This window comes from Pagrus pagrus (assembly GCF_965226575.1).
Source record: "Pagrus pagrus genome assembly, chromosome: 6".
NCBI lineage: Eukaryota > Metazoa > Chordata > Actinopteri > Spariformes > Sparidae > Pagrus > Pagrus pagrus.
The window spans coordinates 26,045,004-26,064,968 of NC_140190.1; the positions used below are offsets into that span (position 1 = coordinate 26,045,004).

At 39.9% G+C, this 19,965-nt stretch overlaps 1 protein-coding gene across 1 annotated transcript in view; it reads right to left on the minus strand.

Annotated features, from left to right (window-relative positions):
* The window catches only part of col24a1 (collagen type XXIV alpha 1 chain), a 97,192-nt gene that overhangs the window by 1,584 nt on the left and 75,643 nt on the right, over positions 1–19,965 (minus strand). Inside the window, exons 38-59 of the mRNA XM_084354428.1 lie at positions 19,829–19,882; positions 19,362–19,469; positions 18,459–18,512; positions 16,717–16,770; positions 16,521–16,577; positions 15,450–15,503; positions 14,282–14,335; positions 13,728–13,781; positions 12,108–12,161; positions 11,698–11,805; positions 7,154–7,261; positions 6,911–7,018; positions 5,663–5,716; positions 5,457–5,519; positions 5,189–5,242; positions 4,972–5,007; positions 3,935–3,970; positions 3,478–3,504; positions 2,505–2,570; positions 2,157–2,325; positions 1,904–2,013; positions 1,320–1,556 (exon numbers count right to left, since the gene is read on the minus strand). Of these exons, the coding sequence (XP_084210554.1) occupies positions 1,320–1,556; positions 1,904–2,013; positions 2,157–2,325; positions 2,505–2,570; positions 3,478–3,504; positions 3,935–3,970; positions 4,972–5,007; positions 5,189–5,242; positions 5,457–5,519; positions 5,663–5,716; positions 6,911–7,018; positions 7,154–7,261; positions 11,698–11,805; positions 12,108–12,161; positions 13,728–13,781; positions 14,282–14,335; positions 15,450–15,503; positions 16,521–16,577; positions 16,717–16,770; positions 18,459–18,512; positions 19,362–19,469; positions 19,829–19,882 (1,719 nt within the window). The remainder of the gene's footprint in view (positions 1–1,319; positions 1,557–1,903; positions 2,014–2,156; positions 2,326–2,504; positions 2,571–3,477; positions 3,505–3,934; positions 3,971–4,971; positions 5,008–5,188; positions 5,243–5,456; positions 5,520–5,662; positions 5,717–6,910; positions 7,019–7,153; positions 7,262–11,697; positions 11,806–12,107; positions 12,162–13,727; positions 13,782–14,281; positions 14,336–15,449; positions 15,504–16,520; positions 16,578–16,716; positions 16,771–18,458; positions 18,513–19,361; positions 19,470–19,828; positions 19,883–19,965) is intronic.

The window sequence follows — 19,965 nt, forward strand, 5'->3', positions numbered from 1 at the left end:
GAAAGTAACTAAGTACATTGTATATATGGGGCATATATACTGTACCTAAGAACAATTTTAAGGTATATGTACTTTGTATATCCATTTTCTGCTTCTTTATACTTCTATTCCACTACAATTATACACATATTTGTACTTTACTGCACTACATGTATTTGACAACTGTAGTTACGTATTACTTTACAGCAGATTTTGTTTAATAGTACAAAATATGATAAAAAATAAATCATGATGTACTATTTTATATTAACATACAACTTTATTGATCCTAGAGGGGAGATTCATAAACTACTCAGCAGATAATAAAGTATTTAAACCATATGTACCAGCTTCAACATTAAAGTGATGTTGTTTGTTGAGTATGTTAGTGAACAAATTAATGCATCAACAATAATAATCCAATGATACAGTATACATTTTTCTGAATCATGCCCTGTTGATGCCCTGTACAAGAAGGGCCAAAGTCGCCTCCATCTGCTGAGGAGACTGAGTTCCTTTGGAGTGCAGAGGACATTACTACGAACATTTTATGACACTGTGGTGGCATCAGCGCTCCTTTATGCAGTGGTCTGCTGGGGAGGTAGCAGCACGGACAGGGACAGAAAGAGACTGAACAAACTGGTCAGGTCTGTCCTGGACTGTCCACTGGACTCCATAGAGGTGGTGGGTGAGAGGAGGATGTTAGCCAAGCTGACGTCAATCATGGACAACACCTCTCACCCCCTGCACCGGACTGTGGAAGCCTCGAGCAGCTTTTTCAGCAGCAGACTCTTAGACCCACTACTACTGCAGCGCTACTGCAGATCAAGCACTACATGAAGAGTCACTTTCCACCTACTTGTTTACTTTTGTAAATATCTTCTTAAATAATATTGTTTTTTTTATAAATATCTTGTGTTTTTCTATTTATTTTCTATTTAATATTTCTATGCATATTTTTCTGATTCTACTTGTACTGTTGCACCTCGAGCTGTTGTAATGTGAATTTCTCCGTTGTGGGATAAATCTTAATCTTAATAATGGGTACTTTTACCTTTGGTACTTAACAGTATGTTTTGATGCTAATACTTTTTACTTGAAGTAAGTAATTGACTTAAGTAATAATTTCAGTGCTTGACTTGTCTTGTAATAGATGCATGGGACAGATCAATTAAAGCACCATTTTTACACTATTTCATGCATTTGTTTGTACTACAGAATCCCTCAGATGTGTGTCCTACCATGTAAAAAATAAACCAAATAAGTTCTTAAGTCTATTTAGTCCTGGTTCATGTAGACCTGAAAGAAAATTATTTGCTGAATAACAAGTGAGTCATCACCTTGCACTCGTCCTGTAGCACATGTGGTTCAAGTAATGTGTCTTTCTCAAACATCTGTTTGTTCCAGCCACGAAACCGAAGCGTGGTGTTCTTTTGCAGTGTGGATCCGGTGGAGCTGAAGCTGTCTGCGGTGCCGTAGGGAGGATCATTCAGGCAGTGAACTGTAATGCTGTGGCTGGCCTCAGTGCTCAGTAAATGGAGAAACTTCATCTGGACTTTCCCTACACCAAACAACATCTGTAATGAAGAGCAGAAATGTGAGTGTGACGAACACAACCTCTACAATGTCTCCTGCTTTAAAGCAAATAATAAGATAGAGCATTGTTGCAGTTACAAGTGAACTCATTTGTAATATTTGAGGTGTGGTTATGTTAAAATTAACTGCAGTTAAGGTTCTAACTGAATCTACACTAATGCGTTATTGCTGTACAATCTGTGTTAGAAAATGTGGAAAAGTTTGAAGAATTAACTGATACAGTATAGATGGAGAAGGGAATGACAGTGTGCACACACCTGTCCTCACCATCCAAAACATGGCACAATAACAGCTACCTTTATTTTTATGATCACCACTTCAGTGTTACCTTATTGGAGGCCACTGGATGTAAACAGGTCATCCCTCCTGCAGTAAAGTTGCAGAAGACCTTGAAGGCATCAGAAGTGCAGCCCAAGTTTGGATCGACCCAGAACCAACCTGACAGTCATAATGCAAAGAGAGATCAGAGAGAGTGAGTGAGACAACTAGTATTCTTTGGAAGCAAACTTCTACATCGGCTTGGAAATCTCATATTTTGAAAATCCTTCTCTTACATCCTGTATCCAGTAGATGAGACTCACCATCTTTGAGCTTGTGACGACAGTCAAGCAGATCCTTGCAGACACGAGCTGGGTTCTCCCGTGTGCCCAGAGGCTTTTTGATGCTCTCAATTACACTGCTCAAGTAATGTAGAGTCTTAAGAATCTCTGTATTCTGGTCCAGCAAGCTCATCTCTGTGTTCTGGAAACTCTGGTTAAGAATGGAAAGTAGCACTGTCAAACTGCATAATTAAATATTCAGTGCCTTCATTACAGTTACGAGTGCAGAGCAGAATTTGTGAACTTCGAACATTAGAATTTTAAACTAATCTGCAGTCCATCCAACAATCCACCCATTCACCCTGTCCATTGAGTATGTTAGTGCCTTACCTCTGTCCTGAGGGCAGCGTTAGAGTCAGATAGACTGTAGACTGCTGAGTCATCATATATCTGCCTCTGTGGATTCAAAATCAACATATTCAGTTAATGAAAAAATAACAGATTCAGTGTCCTTTTCATTATTTAACTGAAAGATTTTAATCTGTAGGTTTGTTCGCCGGTTAGGGAAAACAGTTTCAATACTCTTCCAGTTTACAGAGAAAACTTTAAAAGGATAAAAATACACTTTAATACCAAAGCAAAGCAGTAAAATAAGACTTGCATCAATAAACCTTCACATTCCTGACTTCAGTAGGGGGAAGAAAAACACGTTCTAGTCAGCATCAACACTACACTTATCACATAATGCCTGTAAACAGAGGCATCTGATATAGTTGTTTTTCTGAGCTCTGAGAACTATTCCAACAGGAAAAGGTCAGTCAGACAGCAGAAAGCTGCTCTTTACCCAGAAGAGACGGCAGATAACGGATGTGAGGAGGGTTTTATCACAGTGCCAGAGAGACTTATTGTTGATCTTCACTGGCAATGCTACTGAACAAAATTACAAATATTCTTTCTGGACCTTTTATCACTGAAATGATGATTTGTTGGCTCATCTATAGCGTAGCAAAAGAGCAAACAAAAATGTTTTCCTGGCTCTATCACATCCTGGCTTTGCTCTGCTGCCAGAGAAATGGCTGCTGTCACGTTTCTCTATTTCTTTGAAAACTTTACTCAACCTTGGACGGCCACAAAGTTTGGGGCTGAGAGATGCAACATGATCTCTCCTTTGTCTTACTGATATTCAGACAAACAACAGAATGAGGATATATGATTAAGTCAAAAGTGAAATATAGATTTTAAATTCAATTACTCAAGAGTCTGACAACTTTCCCTGCAACTATATGGTCCAAACTCTAAACAGGACTCCTGTCTTCTAGCTCATCCTGTCTTCCTGCCTACATGAGTGATATGATGCACTTACTGTTGGACCTGGAGCACCGGGAGGTCCCTGAGGTGGGAAGAAAGAGGAAGACAAAATGAGTGACACAGTGAAAAATGATCCTGTTGTGGTTGCAGTCAGTTCACGTCTGGTAAACCATGTCTGTGTTGGTGAGCTCCGGCAATAGATCATAATGAGACGTCTGGGTGGGACACTAGAGAACAGCCAAGCCTGGACCAACCAAATAAATATGGAGTAGTCTTTCAGTCTTTATTTAAAATAATGTTGAAAAAAAAAAAAATCATTTGAAACCTGAGATATGGCCATAACACAACAATCCTCGATTGTTGTGTTCTGTGTCCAGAGTTTTTATACAATTAAAAAGTCTGCCTGGACTGATTAAAGCAAGCTTATCTTATCACATAACCTGGTTGTGACGTCTATAAAGTACAGGATGTGTTATATAAAGCTGAAATGTGACAGTGAGGTTAACCCTTACTCTGGGTCCGGGACTTCCCTCTGGTCCTTGAGGCCCCTGAAAGTGTGAGAAAACCAGTGTTAAACAGCTGAAATAATGCATACATTATGTACTCTTTTTGTCCGGTTTGCTAATGTCAATACTCCTGTACTCTATAAGAATATACCACCACTAAGAGCTTTAAAAAAAAATGTGTTTTAGATCATTAAGGAACAGCATCACAGTGAGCAGAATGGGACTCAAATAACAACTGCAGAATCATGGTTCATTTTCTCTGTGATGTGAGGAATCCGTCTGTGTTCATGCAGTACGCAACCACAGTGGTTAAACACTGCCCCCTCTGGCTGATTCTTCTATAGCAGCTACCTGGGGCAGCTGGATTTTATTAATTCTGCTAGTGCATTTTCAGGTAGTTTATGTCCATGTATGTGAGAGTTTGCACATATTTGACATCAGAATGAAGGGGCCATTGTGTACACAGTCTGTGTGTGTGTGGTCGTGTGAATTGCAGAGGCATTTAAGCAGATCTGAGAATATTGCTACAGTTTGCATTACAGACTGGGAGCAAGGTTAAAGCAGTGAATATGGGGATTGACCTGTGGTTTGCCATGCAAACATTTTGACAAGGCATTTCCTCAACAGAGTTTACACAAGCGGGTCTGAGAGTACTGTAAGGCCCCACAGCGAGCTCCAGGAGACACTGAGTAACAGCTACTTTCACCATGACTCAGCCACAGTGAGCTGCTGTCACTTTAGGACAGTCATAGAAAAAAAACTACCACTAAACCCCAACAAGCCTTCATGCATCTTTAAACACAGCCTTCATCATCTGCAGTAGGTCTTTTTTTTTACTCCCACAATCTGCTTTGAGGTGGCGCCATGATAACCACCAATGATTTCTCTGTAAGGAATCTTCAAGTCGGACACTTCAGTGAAGTATAATCATGATGTGATCACACGGTGTATCACCATGTAATCATATGTATTATAAATCATTATCATATTATCAGTCTGACAGACTTTTCAGTGTGTGGCTGCTGGTTTGAATCAAATCTTACCATTTCGCCACCACTTCCCTTTGGACCCCTTGGCCCCTGTGGAAAAGAAAAGTAACAAGATGACAACATGCACAGCATTTTATCCATCTCTGTATTGAAATATAAACCAGAGTTAGCACATTTCCAGTAAAAAGACTGGTTTTAGTAAAAGAGTATTGTGTCAACCTCTTTCTTAGTTCTACAGAATGATCATACAAACACACAAACAGAAACCTACAGGTTTTCCCACTGGGCCCATCGTTCCTTCAGGGCCTACAGGTCCAGTGAATCCCTGAAACAAACATAAACAAGTCTGTCTGAAAAAGTGTGTGTAATCTACAGTCTTATATCTTCATAAGGGCTTGGTCACAAAAGAGGGTAGAAGAAAACTGTACACATATTTCTAAATGTTTGATTCATTTTCATTTTATTACACTTTTGAGGTAGAACTTCAAGCAGTACACCTGAAGAAAGCAATGTGGTTTGCCTACTGTGCCAAAACTTACCAAAGTACCCATTGGGCCTTTCGGGCCAGGGAAGCCTCTAAATCCCAAATCACCATTTGGACCCTGTATGAAGAAAAAAGAGGCCTTGTCAATTCCCTCTTGTCATTATACAGGAACAATATAACTGGGAAATAATATCTCTTCTTTTCTGTTGCGTTTTATCGTCTTTTACACGCTAACCGTTGGTTAGCTGCTCAGTCTCTTACCATTGGCCCTGGAAAGCCCTGTAAGCCAACCAAGCCCACATCTCCAGATTCCCCCTAGAAGCAGAAAAGACAATAACATTATAGCAACAGAGGAGCCTTGCCTTTTAGATTTTGCCATTGTGACATTTAGTATGCATTTGACAAACACGTATAATAAGTAACTTATATAGTGTGATTGTGTACTTTTGTATAATTTTTCATTCCATTTCAAACGGACAGCTCCAGACACAGCAGGAACACAGTAAGCTGGCCTTTTCAAAAGAACTGGGGCACACATGAGGCTTTATGTCTGGATCTACAGTAGCCCCAAACCACATTCACACACCTGACTAGAAGCACACTCTGTGGGGTTAGGTGTCTGTACCCTATTCTGTGTCTGAGTACTGTCTGTCGTCCAGGGTGGCAGACACTATGTTTGTACAGTCAGCCATCCACGTCTTCCAGACAGCTCTGCTTTCGGGCCAGCGACTTTGACCGAGAAACTCTATTCACGAAAAAATGTAAAGAGATCTGACCCAAGGGCCTGAGTCTGCTCTCTGTTTCACGAGCATCAATGGAGAAAACTATTGGAGGGAGGGGCGAGCAAGGGATTGAATGCTGTTTCTTTTTTCTTCATCTTTGAGGAGTTACATAAGAAAAGTGGAGCACCTCTTTTTCTGGTCTCTGGAGTGTGAGGGTCTTGCATAACTTGGCCTGACTATGCGGAATGTTTCCATTCCTGGTCTCGCCCGGATAATTTGTTACTCTACTCAGGGTGGAAAAGTGTCAGACACACACATTTTAAAGCCCACCACAGATTGGCTATCTAAAGCCCTGAAGCTATATTTAGAGACATATTAAATAATGTATATAAGGGTATAAGTGCCTCTTTTAACAAGAACATTCCAAGGGATTGTATCAATTTAAAAAGAGCAACGTAGTGACCTCCACTGTTATGACTTCAGCAGTTCAAAAATAAGTATTGGAGGAATCTGAGGTTCAAACCGTAAAACTAGGGGTAGAATAGAAAAACAGAGAAGAACATAAAATAATCCCATCAAAAGGCAGCTTTTTACAGTAATAACTAACCTGTGTGTGAATGCTACTGACAGATCTTAACCTCTAGCATGTGTTGAGACCTGCCACAATATCTGAACAGGGTTATTGTTATACAATTATTCCAGGCCATGGAGATGAACCTTTTAAACTATTTTTTTTTATTTTAAGATTGACTTTTGCTTTAAACCACAAATGCTTGTATATACTCACTGGTTGTCCTTTGAGTCCCACATCACCTTTCCTGCCCTGGTCACCTGTAGCCCCCTCCATGCCTTTGATTCCTGAGGCTCCTCTGTCCCCTGGCAGTCCTAGCTCTCCCTGTACCAACACAAGTCAGGAGTTAAACATTCTCATAAGACTTCTGAAAGTGTTTCTTCACCAGGAACCTTTTTGTTCTATCATACACACTTCAACAATTTAGAAAACATTAGGTCAATACATTATCGTTTTCACCTTCTGACCAGGCGGTCCTCTTTCTCCAAGTTGTCCAGGAAGTCCAACATCTCCCCTGGGACCTGGACGTCCAACAGGTCCCTCTTTTCCCACCAAGCCTCTCTGACCCTGAGTGCACACAAGAACTTCTATCAACAACATTTAAAAAAATTCAAATAAAAAGCATGGTTATTTTAAAATAGAAGTATTTGTTGTTTTTATGAAAAATATCCTCCAGCTTTTAAAATCAAACCATCCAAAGTGTGTGTGAGCATCCTTGCACCAAATACAAATACAACAGCACCCTGTTCATCAAAAAATTCCTCCATAGTGCTTCTACTAGTGAAAAGTACTCCACATGGTACCTTTAAGGTTCATCGGAGGTTGTATCTGCGGAGACTCATGATGGTGGTTAACAAAAGCACACGATGTTATGAAGAGGAAAATCTAAATTTGGATGTTTCTGCTGACACTCAAGCTTTGGATTCTTGAGCATCCTTGTATATGCCAACAAGGAAAACTTTTCAACAGTCATTGGAAACCTATGTCAAACAAACAGTAGGAAATTTATAGTCAACAGGCCAAAACAGGCTAATCTAGCGGTATGGTCCCTTAAACAAGGTAAACACTACATGAATCTTAAAAACCTTTTAAAAAAGATAAATAAATTAATTAAATGAACTTGATTCTTTTCAAAGTTTCAATCTCAACATATCAACACCAGCAGAAAACATTTCTAAATGTGTTGTTTAGTCATAGTGCTGAAGTCTGCCCTGTCTCCTGGTTATAATATTTCTTGACAGTGTGTTCCTGAAGTGTACCCATAAAACTGACTGCCTGTCACTGAGTTGCTTTCTCACACCACAGACCACAGCGGTTTCCTGCCCCATCAGCAGTGTGGTGAGGCAGAGGCGAGCAAGTGATATTAGAATAACAGACGGAGTGGGTCGTCGCCTCACATATGGCTTCTGTTCCTCGATCACTATGAGGAGAGAGGATAAACTGGGAACCAGGTTTGAATTACATGATTGTAGGTGTACTGGGTGAAGCTCAACCTGCAGGTGCTGTAAAGGTCTTGAGTAAGAAAAAGCCACTGTCTAATTAATTAGATCACTCAGAGGTTTAAATAAGTGACCCATCACCCCATCAAACATACAGTTTTGCAGGCACATAAAGAACTCTACAGACATTGACTACAACAGATGCTGTCATTTAGTCATGGGAAACATTATAGCGTTGAAACCTGTTTCTGATGATTTGTCCATTATAATAGACTTCATAATCTTGATGATTTTATCTCTATAGTACACAGTAAACAAAACTAACAACTTTACTTTATACCGAATGTGGTATGTTATCACAAAAACAGAAATGCAGGAAAATACTGAATTTCTGAATCACGGGCATGTAGATATTTTTTTGGACAAGCAGAACAAACACTTACCTATCTAATAGTTGAGGTGTTATTATACCATATATAAGTAACCTCAAAGGTATACTATGGAGGATTTAAACACACTATTCAAAGATGTAGTCAGTGATTCTGGAGAAAGATGGTTGATTGTTCAGTGTTATTCACAGGTCGTCACATACTGATGCTTTGGGTTGGCGAACCACCACAAGCGATGGTATTAGACGACAAACAACCATTTCTCTCCAGAATTGCTGACACCTGGAAGCTTCCCTAACGGAGCAAAAGGAGTAGAAAAATAAGAAAATTCAGGCAGAGGGTGGGGTCTCTGCAGATAGAGACACCTCAACACACGTCCAGTGGGTCATAAGTGATGATTGAGAGGGACTGTTTTTGACAGTATTGTTTTTGATAGAATTCTGCCCAGTATACCTCTAATATTTCAGGTTACAGGAAGGGTTTTCAAGGCTTGTTCATACATGTTATCATCAAAGTTTTCTGATGATCAAACATACATGTTTCCTCTATTATATGGCTGACCCAAAAGCAGGAGCCTCTACTAAAAATCACCTGTCTGCGCTCCATTATTACACTGCCCAATAAAGCAGAAATGTTTCAACTCTATATTGTTTGTTCTCTTTCACTGTGGAAATGCATCCAACTGGCAATGTGAATAGAAATGCAGCAGATAATAAGGAGAACAACGAATAACAAGATAATTAACAATCATCATGGGAATAATGAATAACAAGGACAAAGAGGATGATGACTATCCTGCAGGGACTCTACAGCCTGCCAGCATAGGCAGAAGGAAGCCATATTACAGTATCTTTCCCACTAAGGAAGCACGTAGTGTGAAACTGAAAATAGAGTTTCCTGCAGTCCTCTCCTGCTGAGACAGCCCCAGGTGCTTTGTAGTGAAAGGAGAACTCTACACTACTGAAAAGGACTTGGCTCAAGAAAACCTTCAATCTCCAGACATGACTGACTTACAAGAGAAGGTCTCTGTGAATTAAAAAAAAGCATTTTTTTAAAAATTTACGGCTAGTTCTTTTTTGTTAAATTAAACACTGTCTGATTTAGGAGACGTAGATTATGGGAGTCGCTGTCCTAGTGAAAAACCACATCATTTCAGTCAAACTGAAAAACATCAGTAGCCAAAATTAGACTTCCTAGACTTTTACACAACATTATGTAAATGAAAGCCAGACTGAAAAGACTTGGCTTTCCAACTTTTGGCTGAAAAGGACAAAGACATTCATGCATGAAATCCCAATCCACTCTGGCTGCACACGTATTTGGATAAACCCACTGAAAAAGAAGCCAATCAAATCAAACAAGGCATTTAATGATTAGTCAATCTCCAGATGCATGTCTCAGTCTTAAAACTACAGATGGTGACAGCTGAAGGAGAGCTTTGGGCACTCAGATACAGGCAAATAAAATCCCTGTGCTAAACGGGATGATATGGTATGAGTTAGCATGAGGGCTGAATGAATAGTGAGGACTATATGGTGTCTCCTGAGGCAGTCTGTAAACTAATGCAGCTAAAAACCTGCTGTTTGGACTACTGATCGTTTGAGCCGACAATAATGAACTAATTCCATGACTCAACTTGCTGTAGGTAATGCTCACACAGCTTTATTTATTGTGGACTATGTTTAGATTTAACATTATTTAGATTTAACTTCATGTATGTTTTATGAGTGTCAAGAGAAATATGTGGAGGCAAGGTCTGTAGAAGGTAAAGATGAGGAGGACATATCATTGGCTTCCTAAATCCTTCCAATACAGACCACAAGTCTGTTATAGAGGTTTAGCACTGAGTACAATGATGGAAATATTTCTCCTGAAAGTTCAGTTATGCAAGTAAATCTGATGACTCCTTCTGTGACCTACATTTATGGTGCTGAGCAGAAATATTTTGTGACATAGCATATTTCCGGTGTCCTGTCTGCATGACAGTCAGCCACATAGGCGGCTCTGTAATTTTCCGAATGTGAACCTCCAAAATTTGAGGTTTTGATTGATCACCATTGTTGAAGCCCACTTGCATCTATGGTGTTCGACAGAAGTCAACTTATCATGATCCATGTAAAACCCTGATTCCAAAAAGTTGGGATGTTGTGTAAAACGTATGTAAAAACAGGATGCAATAATTTGCAAACTACCTGTTTTTAGCAACCATAGTGTTTCTGAGCCCATGTAGTGATATCCTCTATACAATCGCTCCGTCTCTGCTTGTGGATGACTGAGCCTTTCAAGGATGCTCCTTTGAATACTCAATCATGACACCACCACCTGTTACCAGTTTACCTGCGGAATGATCCAAACAGGTGTTTTTGAGCATTCCACAACTTTTCCAGTCTTTTGTTGCTCATATCCCAACTTCTTTGAAACTTATTACCGGCTTCAAATTCGGAATAAGCATACATTTACAAAATTAAATTAAATTGATGAGGTAAAACATTACATATATTGTCTTTGTACTTTTTTCAATTGAGTATAAGTCAAAAAGAATTAGCAAATTATCACATTCTGTTTTATTCATGTTTTACAGTGTCCTAACTTTTTTGGAATCGGGGTCGGAGCTGTCATGACTGGCATTAGTGACACATACAGTGAAGCTTTACCTTTAATAGATTCAACAAACTGTGATTGACTAACAGGGCAAGTATTTTTAACTAATTTGTCACTTCAACCTAGTTAGCAAATTGTTACAACGCTAACTGCTTTTAAACAGGCCGAAGTTCTATAAACAAAAAGAGATGCATTGCTAGATTAACAGCAACATGAGAACATTGTGGGGACGCCAGAAAACATTTTGGATATATGCAGAAGAACAAGATAAATAGACCTAGTTGTGTGATGTCAGCGCCAATTTCATCCATCAATTATTGTTGTGCTTTCACTTACTTAGAAAGTGCAGAGAGAAGAATAGAGGTTGCAGTGATAAAGTATTGATTAAGTGTGGAATAAAACTAAATGTCTCCCTGCCCGATAGGAAAAAAAGGGAGCAGCCATTTATTTCTGTTCTCATGACGTTTTTTACACTCCTTATTACTTTGGAATAGATCAGAATTGATACATCATTAAAACCACACACAATTATACTTAGATACATTGCTGTCTGTATGATACAGTCATTAATTACCTGTCGTCCCTGTTTTCCTGGTAATCCTGGTAAGCCGGTCAGTCCTGAGGGACCATCTAGCCCTGGGTAACCGTTCATTCCCACGAGTCCAGGTAAACCAATTGGCCCCTGGATGATTTCCATAACAGAAACAATGTCAAATAATCTCAAACTTTCTTTTGAATGTGAACTGACATCACTTGTTAATCAAACAGTGTGACTCTTCATCTACTGTGATTATTTGTCATAATGCTAGCTTCTGCTCTTCTAATTATTCTGAAAACAATATTGTGGCTGCAGCCAGTTAGCATCAGGTTATTTTCTGGGAAACACCCATCATCATCATTTAATGAAAATGTTTAAATCATATAATCATTTTGCTGCTGTCTTGAGGCGTACAGTACATTTGGTGGAGGTGGTGTGATACTCACTTCAATGCCAGGGGATCCACTTAGGCCCCTCGCTCCTTTCTTTCCTGCTGAGCCCTGAATAAACACACACATGAAGAGTGAGACATACATGGCCATTCACAAAAACACATAAGGTTATATATCTCAGAGCGGAAATTTTAAAGACCATGTCTAATATGAGTCTTATGGAGAACTCAAGTTCAGGACAGTTTCTGTACTTCCCTCAGCCCAGACAGTCAGAGAAATATACACAACTGTATATTTAACTCCTCAAATGGCATGAGGTTATATCACACATCCTGAGGTGTTTGAGTAGCACTAACACCGGCAACCTCCGCTGCATAATGTTTTAATAGTAGCACATAGTAAAGTATATTATCACGCATACCAACATAAACTTCATAAACTTTATTTATATTTGCACGTTTCAAAGAAATGTCAAAAAACAAAAAACAGGGCATAACAGCAAAATACATAGAAAAATGTTTCCCTTCACGTTGAAAACATCCTTTTGCTTCTCATATTTTGTCTCCGTGGTACAGTGAGTTATGTACTGTATGTACAGTCCTAGCACGATAATCCTCAAGGAATGCTTTACCAAAGCCGTTAATTTGAAACAGAAACACAACAGATCCATAAAGTTTCCAGTGTTTTCTGGCAGACTGTTGAGATCTCACTGTTTCTAAACAGATGGGTCCATACAGTATGTTGAACGTGACAACATTGTTCAAACTCAAACTTAAACTCAAGCCAAGCTGAAATATTATTTGGTTATATTTGCGGGTTATATAAGAACTCATACATAAAAGCTGTTTCACATGTGGAAGATCGTCAGCGGTATCTGGAAACCTGTAAATACTTCACTCTTAAAAAATCTATGGGGAACCTAATCAAGGAGGCGCAAATATGTTTCACAGGGGAAATTAAGTTATGTAATCAGAAGGTCTGTGACAAGGTTGAGGACTCAAAAGAGCTTGACAGCGATGAAAGCAAAAGAGTTCAGGAAGGCTTGGTTTACCTAAAGATATCTGCTTTGATTTCAACTGGATGTTTTAGAAAGCTATTTCAGGATCAAAGAACAAAAGCAAAATATCTTTGATAAATGTCAACGTAGACTTAGATGAGTAGAATCGTGCATTCAGGGCAGCCTGACAACTTGCTGCTGTAGTTCCCTTGTTGCTTTCCACCCATTATGTAGTCCAAGCATATTTCTACCACCTTCTTTCTGATACTAGGGTATAAGCTTAATTTTGTTTTTCTGTTTATAAAATTCCATCAAAGCTTTGATGAAATCATGAACCACATCCCAAAATCTCTGTGCTACTGTACTCATCTGGTTACAGGTGAAAATTAAAAATGGTGCTTTGCAAATGTCTGTGTTTGGTTGTTCATTCTGCAGCCAGCAGACGTTTTTTTCTTTATCCCTTTATCCACAGAATAAGTTATAAAACTAACCCCAACCAAAGCAAAACCTGCCAGAAGAGGCGGAACCGTCTGAATACAAAAAGAGCAGCCTTGTAGTAGAAACATTTGCAGTTAGGACACCAAGTTTAATGACTTATCAATATATTTACTTTAGATCAGTGAAACAATGTATAGCAGATTTATGTTTGATTTTCACGCTGAGCAATTTGGACTCACCGGAGCTCCGATCTCCCCTTTTGGGCCTGTTTCTCCTGGGTGGCCTGGTGATCCCTAAACAAATGAAGAAGACAAACACACATACAAACAAGTATATTGAGCAGTGATACAAATCCATACTCCTTATCCATGCTACATTATGAGCTTTTAAAATATTGCCATTAAAATGTTTTTTTCAGGAACACACCATAATCGGGGAAGACAAACTTGACAAACTACTTAGGAATGAACCTCCTCTACACTTAATCTGAGTCTGTCCATTTTTGACACTTCTTGAGGCCATAATGTCCGTTACGTGTCTAATAGGCAGGATCCCACTCGATGCACAGTCGCACTCTTAAAGGGAGATATCCCATATTAATGACTCTATGCCTTACTCATGTGTTACCCCTGGCCAAAACATATTTACACATTTCATTTATTCTATCCAACACTTTCAAACTTTTTACATCACTGCTTTTTCTGTCAAATGCATGTACCTAAAACACAAGCTGATATATAGCACTATTACTATGTACTGTAGAATATTGTACTACAGACATTTTCCGACTTACCGGTGGGCCTTGCCGTCCAATAGCTCCTCGAGATCCGATGGTACCAATATGGCCCTGAAACACAATTTTAATATAGAATTACATGTTTCTGTCTTTCAGTCAATATTAATCAGTGCTGATATCTGATAAATACATGTCATTCTCCCATTCTTTACTAAAGGAAAAACAGCATGCCCACAGCCATGTTGTTTCTATTCTCATGAGTACAATTACCTGTACACTAAAGAAATCTGCTCAATTACAGGCTCCACGGCATCAAAACAATATAGAAAAGTTTCAAAACCAAGTTTGAATGTATGTCACACAGATAAATAGGCTTGCTAAATTCTGCGTTCGAATGAACTGCAGTGAAAGCCAAGCGTGACCTATTAAGGTGTTTAATAGAAGCCTCACACAACTGCCAAATTAAATATCAGTTGTTATGACTATGCACTCGTGTTGGAGCTGGAAATGGGTCAAGGATTATCTCTAGTGATTCCTTGCAAGACTGCACTTACAACAGTTACACAACTGTTACCCAACAGTTTGATCCTTAGTATGAGATACAAAGCTTAATGACTAAAATGTGTCCTCAGCACAATGCATTAAAATAATCTCTGCTGTCATCCAGCAGGCAAGTAGAAAAACATCACCCTATATCACGGGAGTTTAAGCAAGGACTGGGCGCATATGGGAGCATTTGAAATTTTTGAAAAAGGATGACTGTAGACCTTCTGCAACATTGAGTTTTTGCTCATTTCATTGTTTTCTTCTTAAAATGAGAATCAATGGAAAAAGTGATACAAAATTTAAGAAAAGAAAACATATGAGAACATGCTTTGAGAACATGCTTTGTTGTTCCATTCACAGCCCAACACAAAAAATACCAACTGTTCAAAATTAAGTATCCCATATAACAACTTGCTTGCACACTGAGTGTGTGCATGTGTATGTACTTTTCGAGAAAAACAAATGATGTGCCTGAAAGGTATGAAGTGACAAAAAAAACAACAGATTTCCACAGTCTTATTGCTGCAAGCCTGGTAATCCTCCTCAACATGTGTGGTCTGCTATTACCTGAGCAGAGCAGCGTTCAACAAAAGAACAATCAACTTGGTCAGACAAGCACGCTGATGGTGGTGACTGTGTTATACAGTAAGTCTAATGTTGATTTAATGAATTTGTCTACCTGATATCCTTCATCCCCTGGCTCTCCACGCTCTCCTCGTGCTCCTTGGGGCCCCTGTGTAGACACAAATGCATGCACATGAACACACATACTGTATATGCACGCCTTCATTTATACCCACAAAGCTTCAATTGAGCTGGGCAGCTACTAGAATAGAGAGTCGATTCTCAAGCCAACACATATGAAACATGTTCTTTAGATGTGACCTTAGAGTCTGGATCTCTACTGGAGTCAAATGGAAAGGCGTAATTTCACCTTGAACTTTCCTTTCAGCCAGACAGAGGCTACCATTGTAGTGCTCATGCTATGTACTGCAATTCTGTGCCAACTTGATAATCCAGTGTTACTCATACGAGAGGCTGCTATCTATGCCTGAGTAGACTTCCAGTAAACCTTATAGTTCATGCTATGTAGGCCAGTCTCAACAGTCACATCCAGTGGTAGGAAATGTGCCTCGAACTGCAAAGGAGTCATGGTACTGTAAAACTGTGAGCTTTCCAAAGCTGCTAAGACTCTTTGATACACCCTGATCCTCTTTTGATATTAGGCTAAGAATGACTTTTTTCTCTTGTGCGCAGAAGGGTGATTAATGGCCCTCACTGGAGCTCTTTCCTTCTCAAAGTAAAAATGTTTTGTATAACTGCACAGTAGCAAGGCCTGTTTTGGCTTTAACAATGAAACATTTGTGTGCATCACAGTGTTGTGATGTTATTCGTATTATGAGTCAATATAAGAACACAAACAAAGAGAAGTTGAAGCTTTACCCTGATGTGTAAAAACCATATTTAAACATTTATTTCTGTCCATGCTCAGCATGCAATGAACAGAAAAGATTTGAGCCACACAGGTTGATAATCGGGGTCCATATGCATGACAGGATTAAGAACGAAAACACTGACACATTCTTGTCAATCTGGTTGGACAAAATGAGTATACTTGGTGTTAAAATCAGGAGTTGATCAGGATTAACTTTTACTTCCAGAGTCAATCCGGGATTTAAATGGCTTGGACTAAATAGAGCAAGGAGTGTTAGGGATCAGAAAGGAGAGTTTAAAGGAAAGCAAGACCTACTGGTTCACCTAAGGGCCCTGGTGGTCCCGGGGTCTTATTGTCTTCGCCTGGATAACCCTGGAATGTAGAAGACACATACTATCAGACATGCAGATACAAGATTTTGCTACCATACAGCATATTAAAGTACATAAAACCAAAAACCCCAAATACTGAAATTATAACAATTCAAACACTAGTTCAGGTATCTTACTACCTTTTCACCTTTAGGCCCTGGTGGTCCAATGGGCCCTAGCTTGCCAGGGTGACCCTAAAAATAGAAGAAGAAAGCTCGTTATCGTACCTAGAAAAGCTGCCATTCTTCTACTGGCTGCAGCATGTTTCTTGGAGAAACATGAGTTCTGCTGTCAGCATATTAATCAGAACTGTTTTATATAAACACAGTTCTTTGTAGAGAAGCTCTCCCACTCTGTCACCTAAGGATTTGGATTTTGGCACGGACTGAGAAATCACTCAGCAATCTGAGTCACGTGTGGATGAGTCTCAGAGCTGCCGTACACACACAGAAACACAAAGGGACTCAATGAACTTGAGGTGCCCTGTTCACATTACGCAACCTAAACCCACTGACGCTGGCACTGACCAGGCTGTGGAGTTGCCTGGAAAAAATAAGCTGGTAGATTTCATCATGTTCAATTCCACCTCTTGTCTTTGCTCTGGTAGTCTGGTGTACTTTTTACATAACAATGGCAGGGATAATGTCTCAGGATGTCTCCAGCACACGCTAGGCTTACACCACAAGGCTACCAGGGGAGGTGAGTTAGCTAGATTGAAATTAAATCCGAAAGCTCTGTTGAGTTGAGATCTGTATCTGAAGCATGGTTGCAATATGTTCCTTGAAGCAGAAGGCTAGAAAGGCTACTTTTGATTCCCATGTTCTTGAGGGGGATCCAGTTTTTGCTTACACCTGAGGTTATCCAGAGCCCCATTCACACTGCCCTTTCAGTGTGGGAATCATGCACCGATACTCTGCCTTGCCATCTGTGTAAACGTTACATATGTGGAGAGGGGGGACAGTTTCACTGCGGCTCTGATCCACCTCCGGAGGCAGTATCAGAGCCGCAGCAGAGGTGAGACGGCGTCTGTGTTAATGGAAAAGCCGGAGGTGTGGATCAGGGGTGTGTTGGTCTGATGCTGTTCACAGTCTGACAACTAAACAGATCCTTCAGTCATCAATAAAAGAGAAATGTCCCACACTTCAACCCACAAAGCAACATTACAGGACCAAACAACAGTAATGTGGTAGCAGGTAGTGTCTTCGGCAACTTATATGAGGAAAAGAATACCGCATCCATACATGGAAAAGCCTCTGTCATCCCGTCTGTCTGACCGACTCTTCGTTGCATTTCTGCCCAAAAAACAGTATCTGTCCCCAGCAGCAGAGCCCTCCCAACCGAGACTTCAGTGAACTTTCCCCCAGAAAACAGCATCCCTCCCCACAAGTGAGAGCCACACAGGGTCCGCTGTTCACTGATGGTGATTATGTAATTATGTAATTTAGAGCGAAAAACGTAACTTTGTCACTTCCCACGATGCATGGTGGGTCAGGATCTCATTCATAACACATTATAACTGCATTCATATGATTGTAAACAGTTGGCGGGTACATGTTTTGATTAACAGGTGGAAACACGTCGAAAAAAAACATAAGGATGTCAACGTCACGATGTGTACTGTCACAGCTCTTTTGGTCCCGCAACACTGGCGTGCTGTATAAAACGACACACTGGAGCTGCTTTAAGCTAAGATAAGATAAGCCCAATGATTGTAAGCATAGTTAGATGTTCTGAGCCAAAACTCAGACCAGTCAGGTTTTACTCAACTATCCAGTATGAAGACAGTTTCTAATCACAAGTTGTTCTGTGAGGGTAAATGGATGTTTGTGTATGGTTTATGTAAATAAATTAATAATATAAATAATTAAACAACAGAACGCACTGTGTATCCTGCCAGTCCTGGTTGCCCTTCTACCCCCATCACTCCAGGCCGACCCTGGAAGAAATGCAGAAAATACACACAAAACAAGAGTGAGTCAGTCCTCGTGCTGTTTGTTTTGCTTTTTTACTGTGGTTGAGCTAAATATAATCTTTGGCCTAAAACCGACACACATGCACACTGAATCCTGTGGCCAGAGTTGTTTTATGACAGGGACATAAATCTTTTCTCCACAACTGTCACATCATGTTCTTAGTGGTTCTGCTGAAAAAGGTGCTGTCTTTCTCTGTAAAGAAGCAAAGAATGGATCACTTCCTCTTATTCTTTTCATGACTTTTGTTGCTTCTCTCTCTGGAACAAAGAAGGTCATTTGAGGTTTTGCTCATAAAGTTCTAACAGCAAAAAATCAAACAAACAAAAATAAATGTACACGGATTTTCTTTGGGTCTGCGTATTGTTTTCAATTGGGTATATGTCGAAAAGGATTAGCAAATTAGCACATCCTATTTCATTGTTTTACAGTTTCCCAATTTTTTGGGAATCAGGCTTATTCTTCACCACCACAAACAACACTGTCTGCCATGACATGAAGACTACAGCAGTTTGTTTACTTTGTCTCTTGTTCTTTACAGGCGTAACAGCAGCACTCTGGCAGCCTGCCAAGCTGTCAATCAAACACAGACACCTATACAACCCTCCAGCTGACTGATACAAAAAGGGGCATTTCTGATATTCTTCTTTTTAATAAAAAAAAAAAAACACCTGTTGACAATAAATTTAAAATAATGACATTATTAATGACCAGAAAAACCTGGACTTTACAATCACTTCAGCCTATACAAAAATTTTAGTTTGAGAGGGACACAAGACAGAGTGAGAAGAAAGACAGGCAGAAAGGAAACTAACTGGTGTGCCTCGAGTTCCCCTGGCACCCTTCAGCCCCGCCTCGCCTGGCTGGCCGATGTCTCCTCTTGTGCCAACCTCGCCAGCAAGACCTGGAGGACCTTTCTCCCCCTGAAAAAACACAAAATGTCATTTGGGGATGAGAAACAGCAACACTGACTAGCCTTAAAGCAAAAAGTCAGCATTCAGCCCTTTCTGACAGCAGGAAGCATCCAGTCTATCAAATTGTCCTTCAGCAACAAATCCATACTAGCTTTAGAGGCTATCTGTCTGTTTTGGCTGAAGTCACTTGATTTTTTCCTCAGAAATTGAGTCAACAACTTGTTGTTTGACCAAAACGATGGCTGAACCAAGATGACTCGGTGGTTCTCTGGAACATCATAGGGACTTGGACTGTGCCCTCTTGCTTCCTGTTGTTTCATTGTGGGGAAACACACTGTACAGAAAAAGTGGAGACATCGGGCCCTTACCTTCTTTCCATGTCGTCCTCTGTTCCCTGGGGTCCCTAGTTTTCCTTCCGGCCCCTGTAACAGAACACTCATTAAATGATTACCACACACACTAAAAATCTCTTTAATAAATAGAGGCACGATAACTGTAACTGTAA